The sequence below is a fragment of the Coptis chinensis genome, chromosome 7, assembly GCF_015680905.1.
Source record: "Coptis chinensis isolate HL-2020 chromosome 7, ASM1568090v1, whole genome shotgun sequence".
In the NCBI taxonomy this organism is placed as follows: Eukaryota; Viridiplantae; Streptophyta; class Magnoliopsida; order Ranunculales; family Ranunculaceae; genus Coptis; species Coptis chinensis.
The window spans coordinates 77,920,646-77,930,914 of NC_141462.1; the positions used below are offsets into that span (position 1 = coordinate 77,920,646).

Here is a 10,269-nt window from a genome sequence, read left to right on the forward strand (position 1 = left end):
ATTTCTTTTCTCAATGCATCCTCTTATCCACATGGAGAGAAGCAAATTTTAGTGTTGATCAAGCCGCAAAGTATGCAACTGATATGATCACGAAAGACTTGTTTTTGTATGAAGGCAAGCCCCCATGGATTTATAAATGGGAGGTTGCTCATAGTACTTATTTTATATTTGATTGAGTTCACAAAGATTTCTGCATATGATTGGTGGGACTCCAGGAGGCCTACCTAGTAGGGTTGCTGAAGTTCTACAATGATGCAATCCTTTTGGTGAAGAAACACTCATTCTTTTTTTCTTTTTTCACTTTTTTTTGTATCTTTCTTTCTTATTTCTTAATATAATTTACTGCTCACCTTTAGCAAAAAAAAAATGATAATTTGATATTTTTATGTATTAGAATTTTCTTTCATTTATATTATTTTTATTTTTATTTTATGTGCCTATTTTTTTTTCCACTCTTATAAAAAATCAAACTCCTTATCTATTATATTATTTATTATCGGTTTTTACCGTTTTTTTTTTATTATATAACGCTTTTAAACCGCTTTTTTACCGCTACATTTTTAAACCCATTTTTTTTTTACATTTTTTTTTTTTTTCCGGAACGTTCTATTTAAAACACAAACTAAGTTTTTTTTTTTTTCAAATACACCATTTTAAATCCGTACCGTACTTGGTGACAATGATGACCGGTAGTCGATGTCAGTTTTGTATATATGCTCCTGAGTAACTGTCAAGAAGATTCATAAAGTAGCTGATTCTCTGGCAGTTTGGTTTATGAGTTGTTCCAGTTGCATGATAGTGCCAATACAAGAAATATTGCTGTTGGAGGACATTGTTGTAAATTCCCAAGAAATATTCAGCTTAATTTGCTATGACCGGGACGTTGTATACTTCTAACAATAGTTGGTCAGATCAAGAGTATTCAATTAAACAAATTACCGTATAGGAAATAATTTCATGTGGTAGTTCGAGTGTGACATCAAGATACAACAAACCCCTACAAGTAAATCAAGTAACAACATACATCACGGCTGCACATATTTGTGATTTGTCGACTCTTCTCAATCAAACTGTTAAGATTCGAGAATATATTTTTCTAAAATACATTTTTGTTCGATGGTGTTAAGATGTTTGCAGGGTTCAGGGTTCTTATATCTAAAAACTCACAATTACATATACATGTGCCTGCATAGCACGCTCCTCACTTCGAGTTTTGGTTCTCTTTAAAACCCAATGCCCCCTCATTCTGTGATACACGTGTCATCTCTATTCTTCTCCTGTGTGTCAGTTAGTTTCTACCGCTGCTTCTTTCCGCCAGACAAAATGCGCGAAATCTGAAGCCCTCTGCTGAATGCTTGGTTAAACAGCAGTCTGGTTTGGAAATCCGAGACGAATGGGAACCATGTCAGAGTAGCAATGGGCGTGAAGATCAAGAGCCCCATTATGTATTCGGAACCCCTGGATAGTGATTTAACAGAACCCCACAACCCAAACGTGATTCCGTATAAGACTTGGGAAATCTGCTTAACATGCAGCATAATAAGTATAAGATTGTTAAAGAATACAAACTTTTTTTTTTTGGGATGAATTCAAGAAAATGTATAAAACCATCATACTTAGTCCGAAAAGTCCCACATCAACTGCACATGCATGGGGATGAGATGATTAGCTAAGATTACTACCTCAACCGTATTTTCCTAACTGTATAACATACCAGCTTCACTGCAAGCATGAAAAGCAGTCAAACATCTACATTGCTAATCTCAGTTTGATCCATTACCTGACTTTAAAAAACATATATAAAGTCATAATTAAAGATCCATATTCTTTAAACTACCAACCAAAAAGGTTAAAATAATTAAATCCAGACCAACTTCTACAACCAAGCAGCAGCACCACCACACAAAAAGGGTTCATTTCGAAAGTATGGAGTTAGCACACCATCAAGTCAACTATAGACCAATAGAAAGCACATCAACGTACATCTTATTCAACTTATAACAACTGACCAATCGACAAGCCAGAAAATAATCTGAGGAAAGTGCAAGACGAAGAAGATCAGAAAGAAAAGAGAAGTCCAATGTGCCAGTAAATTCATAGCACAGGGAAGTAACACAAAACCAAGCATGCAAAACCTACCAACGCAAACAATCCATTCCTTACAGAACCCACGAACAACGTTTTCCAGTAATCGTGCTAAGCACTGGAACCCTCTTTGTAACAGGATAACCCTAGCCTGTAAGAGGCAATGAAGTTGCCTCTCTACAACTTTCCCTACATACTTCTACGTTTTCCAGTAGAACCAAAGTAATTAGAAGACAAAGATATAGATTGTACCTGCAACAGTGCCCATCCAGTTGGCATGAAGGCCAGAAGCCTGACAAGTATGCCCCCAACTGTGAGGTGATGGAATGCAAATAGAATACCAAGAAAACTTATAATCCCAACAAAGACGAACAGCTTTATCAATCTCAACATCCGTTGGAAATTTGCAGGAAACCTCTTCCTAACCATGAATACAATCTACAGCAAGAGAAGAAAGATCTTAAGTGGTAAGCATCATCCAGTAGGCATGAAGGCCAGAAGGCTGACAAGTATGTCCCCAACTGTGAGGTTACCTTTATATATTAACTAGATAACCTCATTTTCAAGGTACAAAAGTTGCAAGAAAATGAAAACATATGAGGAGGTGCTCCATATGGGCTCAATGGTGGGCATCTATATAGACCCATATATCTGATGGGATTATTTTAATCCTACATCTTTGACATGCTAATCTATTATTGATAAAAAAAAAAAAAAAAAATTAAAAGAAAAATACCTTCAAAGCCGGAATTGGAGATTGGCAGTAAAGAGAAACTTTCCAAAGCTGAATCCAAATCACTTAGTCTTCAGCCTTCTAGTAGTATTCACTACACAACACACCACAAAACACTTTTGCTTTTCTCCTACTTTTAGTTGTACTTTTCCTAGAAAGACTAATGGCCCCTTTCTTAGGATTACAAGTCTTATCTTAAGAGGACAAGTCCTTGTCATACAAGTACTTGTACTTGATATACTAAAATACTTTTAATATATATCTCTTTAATATGGAAAGTTCCCATTAACAAATCCATATTTACAATAAGGTCCTTGGAACTTTCAAAAAAGTCTTTTTCTATCATTAATTATATCTAAGTCCCTCCACCTTACTTGTATTCACAATTAGACCATTAGGAATTTGTTCTTCACTGTCACACCCATGTCTAATTGACCCAATATGACATTCAACATCAATTGAGCATTAAGAAACTATTTCTTATACCGGCCGGGTTTGAGCTCAATTAGTTACTGTTTTTTTTTTCAAAACTGTGACGGAGTGGGGGTCATTTTTTTTTTTTTTCCAAAACCGTCACAAATAATTCCTCTAGATACGCCTATATCCACCACATAAAACCGTAACAAACACTTAAAAAAAGTCACAAAAAAGCATATCGTTTGTGACGGTTCTAACAAAACAGTAATGTAATCATTTTGTAACCGTCACAAAAAGGACAACTATTCATGACGGTTTGGTTAAAACCGTGATAAATATATGTTTTGTTTAAAAAAAAAATCAAATACACGTGAAAACATACCTCACATTGAATTAGACATGTAATAAACCACTATGAATAAAGTGCTAATTCCATTGAATTATCGACCAATTTCCTTAGATAACCAATATATATTTGTATATTCCAAAACATAACGAAGTAAATAACACATTCCCAATGTACTACATATAAATTAAATCAGCCAAATACAATTGAAAAAAGGAACCTAATCTTGCCCAAGTCGATCACCCTGAACAAAGTCTATTCGAACATCACTCCAGTATCTCTTTGTAGGTGTAAGCCGTTTTACGGCCAAGATTCTTTATTATCTGAAATATAATAAATCAATCGTATAAAATAATTGGGAAAAGTTATATGGTGCTTCCTTACAAAAGATATTCCTTACAAAAGATGCATTGACATATTAGAATCTCCAAGTATCCAATGTGGTATTTCCTAAAGTTATGATGGAAGCAAAGCTCATTTCTTTTTCTTTTTTGATCGGTAAATAGATATTTCATTGATATAAAAATATAAAAACATAGAAATAGTAGGATGAGGTATCCTTACATTGAAAACCAACTAAAAGAAAGAACAACATCAAATGTACACAAAAACAGAAAACACCGTTCTCAAATCAAAATATCTTCCCATCTACACACAAAGTGCTCAAAAGGAATGTTACTAGTTTCCTCATGAGCTTTGGCCCAGAAAAATAACAGCCCTTTAATTGACATGATTACTTCCTCCAAAGAAGCCACAACTCCCTCAAAAGTTCTTCTATTCCGTTTCATCCACACCTAAAAAGGAATCATTCTCCATATATCGTCTTCCCCTTTGAGATTGCATATCCGAAGACCACGAGGCTAACACACATACCTACGACCCTGAATGAGAAAACACCAAACTTGCCAAGAAAAAAAGACGAAGGAGGATATGATTCACTAACTCACCATCTTTCAAACCACAAAGGATGACAGGCGTTGACTAATGCTTCTTTGAAATGTCTCTTTCTAAGATTATAAATTTGTTAAGATTTTACCCAAGGTTGCACACCATACAAAGAAAGTGACCTTTAAAGGAACTTTGGACCCCCAAATAACACGGCTAGGAAACGTGGGGTGTGTCCGAAATTATGGGAACTCAAGGCATAATACCAAGATCGATGGAAAATTTCCCCTTCTTATTGATTGCCCAAAGACGCGTTTATCTTTGTCCGGTCTCACAGTGGGATGGACTCAAAGATGTCAAAGAGCTACCACACTCACTATATATCCCGCCGAGAGATCAGTATCAATTCCCATGTTCCAAACCATATTACCATTATCAATCCTCATGAACTAAGTTTAACCGGCTGATTTTTCAAAACGGATAAGGCATATAATCTCGGGAAAATCCTAAATAATGGCCTATCACTGATCCAAACATCCTCCCAAAACCTGAAACTCTCTCCGTTTCCTAAGACATATCTAATGTTCTTATGAAACTCCTCCCAAACTTTTAAAATGTCTTTCCAAACCCCGCACCCATAAGGACTCGTAACAGGGCCACTAAGCCAGCCTAGATGTCTCTCCCCAAACCTCGATACTATAACCTTTCTCCAAAGGCTATCTCTCTCTTCCCCGAATCTCCACAACCACTTACCTAGCAGCGCCACGTTAAATTCATGTAAGCTCCTAATACCTAGGCCACCATTCCGAATCTCCACAACCACTTACCTAGCAAAGCTCATTTCTCAATAAATATATATATAAAAGACACCAGCCTAATCTATGGATTCTTTGGAAGTAGGGTTTCCAAGGTCCTACAGATCAATATATCAAATCAACACCTAATAGTGGATGGTACAGGAGGCCATTATTAACATAGTGCTAACACCTAAATTATTCACAAACTCACGTAATGTCATAATAGGTTGTCAAACGACAGTCTTAGAATAATACCCATGTGCTGCGGGGGTCAAACGACAGTCTTAGAATAATAGTCACCTAAATTTGTATTGTAGTTGCAAACTGCTATCATATCTATTTCCAAAGAGGGTCAAAGGCAAAACTATATAGCCTAGCACCTTGCCTCACCCTGATCCATTGTGTTAGAAGGCCTTAGGTCAAAGAGTAATCGTAAACATTTATTGAGAAACATGACACAACATTAAGAGGTAAAGGAAAGATGGGAAGACGAAATGCATAAGAAATAAACGTACACAAGATTGTCTACACAATGACATTCACTTTATTGAAGTGGTACCTTAACACAACCTGTCATAAACCTCCGTTACTTAAGAGAAAGATAGGCAGAAACTGCTTGCTTGTCACCAATCTTGTCCAATTTCTTCAGCTAAACTCTGTTGAGCAAACAAAACATTCATGGAATAAGGATTTAGGTTCTACATACCGAACGACACAATGACATGCAAACTGAATTTTGAAATAAAGTAATTAGTTCATGTATAAACTCAAGAATACGGGACACCCAAGTGGAGGATAATCAGTTAGTCACTCTTAAGGACTAAAATCTGTGCACAACAAAGACACAGAAAAGAAAAGGAAAATAATTAAAGGCTTGTGATGGTATCTTTACCCTGGAGATGTTTAGGGAATTCGAAAAACATCGGAAGTTCAACAGTGTCCATATGGCTAGAATTGATCCAGTCTGCCACTCAAGCTAACTTGTGTGTATCCTCACTAGCATCTCCAATGTTATCACCTAAGAGCAAAAATCACAGAATAATAATTGCTTTTTTATAAGACAACGCCTTGGCTTTTATCGACAGAAGACTACATATACCAAACAAAAAGGGAGCAAAGAAGAGATTACATCAACTCTCAGTGTCAATATACAGCCAACACCCATAAATCTAAAAGTTGGAAACAATTGGGGGATAAATAAATTGTTCAAATTTACATAAGAAATTGAAACGGATTGAACCTCCATAACATAATCCGTTGATGTGAAAACCAGTGGGATTTGCTCCAAATGTCATTGTTCCAACCATACAAATTTACCCAATAAACAAACGGTGCTCCAATAAAGGACATCCCCATATACAAGTTTCTAGGTTGTCGTTGATGTATCAAAATTATTCAAAATAAAGAGATTGAAAATACCTTAATGAATGGGATAATGAAGGATTTCAAATTGAGGATTTTAAGGAAACCCCGTTGAACAGATTGGTGCTCCAAGCGCAAGGTTTTAGGTTGAATGGCTGGAACTTAATAGAAGTGAAAAGAAAAAAAAATAAAAAAAAAAAAATTGGATTGAAATATGAAGAGACAGATGAGAGAAAACAGATCGAGCTTGAGCTTACCTTGTCTCCACCCTTTGAGCTATATAAAATAATCGTCTTTTACTTGAAAAACAACCCTAAATCAATGAACACCATTTTAAACAACTGCCTTGCAGTTAAATTTAAGAACAATATGGAAGGGAGAGGGTATGTACCTCTGGTCTTCAAAAAAGATGAGTATTTTCTTCTTTGAGACATAGATCAAGAACGAAAACATTGTTAAGATAGTATTTTCTTCTTTGGAGCCATAACCATTGGTTTTGGGAATTCCTTCACATCCACCCCAAACCCTGCTTAGATATTAAATTCATCAGAAAAGTACTCAACCAAGGTCATTTCAATATTTTGACCCGAGCTTCGGTTCCATCTAACATCTTTCATCTACAACAATTCTAGAATAAGCAATAGGAACAAACACCATGTTGACCAAGTAAAAACACGTGCGTGAAGGTAACCTTTTTATTTTAGCAAGTCAGAACAACAATATTGAAACCGTCAATTTTAATAGCAAGATGGAGGAATAATATCTACAGGACACCAATTTTTTTTCCATAGGAAAATGCTATAAATAGGAAACTCATTGCACGTTATCAGCAACAAAGTAATTCCACATTGGTACACAAGTAACCAGAAGGTATATTTTCGTTTAGTTGTATATGCTTTAAATATCAAAACAAGTGAGTAATAAGTTATCATAAGATGATGCAAACAACTAACAAAATAGCATGATAGTGACTAATTAAGTACCATATCAACAACCTATAACTCAGATTCAAAAGGTAGTAGTCCTTACCCGTTCTGCACCAAGGGCATATATTACCTAAGATTCCATGAACTTATGAGGTTCTCTTTGTGTGTTCAGCCCACTCAACAATTGTGCATTGGTCACACTCCCTTTTGCATGGGTAGAAATGATTGGTCCATCTACATTACTTGAACTACTATAAATTACAGTTGTAAAGTCGTAAAACTCATGTATACTGTGTTTCTATAATTTCTTCCAAGAACTAATTAATTGTGAGTTACCATACATGTGTTTTAAATTTAATATTGTGCAAGCCATTGCAATTAAGGGACATCCTGGCCATTTGTGCCGCGAACAGTCCAAGCATGAAGCATATAGTCTCAAGTCATGCGCAATTTAAAATCTTGTTATACCACTCCTTTGACCATCAAAAAATGATCAAACTGAACACTTGTTAGCTTGAATTTTCTCTTATAACACTTCCCGGCCCAACATCTCTCTTATAATCCTATATTACTAAGAAAAGGATATACATTTAGATACGATAATAACCTAAAGAAAATACCCATATTGGATTTCCAAATTGTTAGACCCATAGGAGATATTCTTAAAATTGGCATTTTAAGATTGGGGTCCAGCTTGCTAGGAATATATGGGGTCTACTTAGAGATGCTTTCAGTCGTTCCAAGTAAGTTGTAACACAATCCCAAATGGTCTGAATACTCGTACGCCATTAGCCATAAGTTGGTAATGGGGTGGAGTTAATCGATTAAGTTTTTCTTCTTATTTTCCCATTTATTATTACTTATATACCATGGGTAAGCATCCTCAACGGCAGACCATAATATCCCAAGTCATGTACTAATGCCAGTTCCAAATTACGAGCAACTTTTTCAGAAAACCAGCCCTTACTGAGACCAGAAAGTAAAATGGACTAAGAGTCTCAAAAATACCTCGGAGGACCAATCTTTTAGCCACTATATACTAGACACCTCTGACCTTTAAATGAAGGCAATACTGCTTAAGACAAAATCTCGCTAAATGAATAACTTCAGATTTATAAATAAATGATAAATGGAAATGCACTAACGCAGCTTACCTGTGGGGTTAAGAGAAGTTCAGCATCATGTTTATTGAGCCTAGAATGCAAAAGAACAAAGTAAATCTTCCAAAAACATCCTTCGCTCATATATCCCGGGCAAATATCAATCCTAAGGGTTGCTAATCTTGGTGCAAGACGTTCAATAGCCAAAGCATGCTCTTGTTGGGCATCAGACAAATCAAAATCTGTGCGAAAAAAAGTTAAAAGTATAATCGGAATTCAATATTAACTTCAACAGTTCAATCTGCATTGCATTAACTAGTAATGGGCCGTGTACCATCGGAGTCTTCATCGTCAGCAAGAGGGAAATCAAGCCAAGTTTCAGGATGCATTGCAATATTTCTAGCAAAAGTCAACACCTCATTACAACCCTGCATCCATCCCCTCAACTTTATTTCTCCTGAAACGTTACAACAACTCAGTTTGGACAGCCCCAACCATAACTTCTCAGGCAATTACTCGTAGAATAAATTGGTTAGCATTTAAAAGGAGGCTTGAGAAATAAACTAATTAAAGGTGATAAAAAGAGATGCACTACCTCCAAATTTAATCTTAATTTTCATTCGACCATGTCTTTTCATTCTTACAAGACTTTGAGGTTTGAAAGCTTTGCGAGTTCTCTTGGAATTGAACCTGTGAGTTTGTTATTTTTCAAACGGCAATGCCATCAAAATACAAGATAACAGTGAGTTTACAAATTACAAGAACATAATAAACATCTAATAACACAACAAATCAAAACCCTTCTCCAAATAAAACTTACAAAAACTTGAGTGACTTCAATTTAGGCACAGATTTCGAAATACTTCCTTCGAGTGCATTCTCATACAAATCCATGCTCATTAAACTCTCCCGTGATTGAGAGCGACCTCTTGAGCATGGAGGAGGGACAAAATTTGGTTTCAAGAAAAGAGGGTTTGAGTTATCCACCGAAATTAATTGAGTGAAATACTCGAAAGAAGAACAGCAGTGAGAGAGAAAAGAGAAAGAGACGAGGTTATGTTTTCTACTTCACGAAATAATGCTAGCGTGATTTTTTTTTTTTTTTTTTTTTTTGTTTCCCTTATCGCCAAATTTCGAAATTTGTTGGGTTTTCAGGATTTGTATAACACTTATCACACGGTTTTATCCGATTTGAAAGTCTTAGAAATTAATTCACGAAATTCACCCGAATTAAAACAACACTAAACAACATTCCCAACGTTTATATAGCGTTAGCCACTTACCAATGGCAAAAAGGTGTTACAAAACAAAAAAAAGTGCATGTTGTAAATATCTTGTTATGGTGTAGTGAGGAGAAAGAAAAAAAAAAAAAAAAAAAAAAAAATGGTTAATTGGCAGAGGCGGTGGCGGACGAAGCTAAGTGGGTGAAGGAGAAAGTTGGCTCATTTGGAACTGTCTAGTATTTTTTTTTCTAAGTGTGTTTAGTGTTGAGATTATTTTAGACGAAATTTTTTTTTCTTCTGGTGCACCGTGCACGTAGCCACATATGGGCTGGAAGTGTTTGTAGGAAGCGGGAGTCTAAACGTGGGCTCACTAGGGTGTGTTTGTGTATCTACTT

General features: G+C 35.8%; 2 protein-coding genes across 8 annotated transcripts; both read right to left on the bottom strand.

Annotated features, from left to right (window-relative positions):
* Positions 1-861: 861 nt before the first annotated feature.
* LOC147489061 (uncharacterized) lies at positions 862-9,776 on the bottom strand. 7 transcript variants are annotated; one of them, XM_086573289.1, is made up of 13 exons: positions 9,472-9,773; positions 9,247-9,341; positions 8,986-9,108; positions 8,706-8,893; positions 7,017-7,151; positions 6,883-6,938; positions 6,683-6,780; positions 6,156-6,281; positions 5,823-5,919; positions 2,822-3,904; positions 2,338-2,523; positions 1,617-1,722; positions 862-1,520 (listed from the first exon to the last, which is right to left on the bottom strand). In XM_086573289.1, exons 1-5 carry the CDS (start codon positions 9,549-9,551, stop codon positions 7,134-7,136), a joined length of 504 nt encoding a protein of 167 aa, XP_086429415.1. In that variant the 5' UTR covers positions 9,552-9,773; the 3' UTR covers positions 862-1,520; positions 1,617-1,722; positions 2,338-2,523; positions 2,822-3,904; positions 5,823-5,919; positions 6,156-6,281; positions 6,683-6,780; positions 6,883-6,938; positions 7,017-7,133. The 7 variants fall into 7 exon arrangements, with proteins under 7 accessions (XP_086429415.1, XP_086429417.1, XP_086429418.1 ...); XM_086573291.1 differs by having other exon boundaries at positions 6,683-6,786; XM_086573292.1 differs by lacking the exon at positions 6,683-6,780.
* LOC147489062 (callose synthase 5-like) lies at positions 1,296-2,718 on the bottom strand. Its single transcript, XM_086574556.1, has 5 exons — positions 2,641-2,718; positions 2,338-2,523; positions 2,140-2,284; positions 1,715-1,722; positions 1,296-1,520 (listed from the first exon to the last, which is right to left on the bottom strand). Exons 1-5 carry the CDS (start codon positions 2,716-2,718, stop codon positions 1,296-1,298), a joined length of 642 nt encoding a protein of 213 aa, XP_086430682.1.
* Positions 9,777-10,269: the final 493 nt, after the last annotated feature.

Excerpts from the sequence above, each read along its gene's own strand:
- LOC147489061 (XM_086573285.1), bottom strand. The coding sequence starts at position 9,551 with ATGAGCATGGATTTGTATGAGAATGCACTCGAAGGAAGTATTTCGAAA. Across the intron at positions 9,342-9,471 it reads TTGAAGTCACTCAAGTTTTT|GTTCAATTCCAAGAGAACTC; the intron begins GTAAGTTTTATT and ends ACAAACTCACAG. Across the intron at positions 9,109-9,246 it reads AATTAAGATTAAATTTGGAG|GAGAAATAAAGTTGAGGGGA; the intron begins GTAGTGCATCTC and ends GTAACGTTTCAG.
- LOC147489062 (XM_086574556.1), bottom strand. The coding sequence starts at position 2,718 with ATGCCCACCATTGAGCCCATATGGAGCACCTCCTCATATGTTTTCATT. Across the intron at positions 2,524-2,640 it reads TTTTGTACCTTGAAAATGAG|ATTGTATTCATGGTTAGGAA; the intron begins GTTATCTAGTTA and ends CTCTTGCTGTAG. Across the intron at positions 2,285-2,337 it reads CTGGATGGGCACTGTTGCAG|AAGTATGTAGGGAAAGTTGT; the intron begins GTACAATCTATA and ends TGGAAAACGTAG.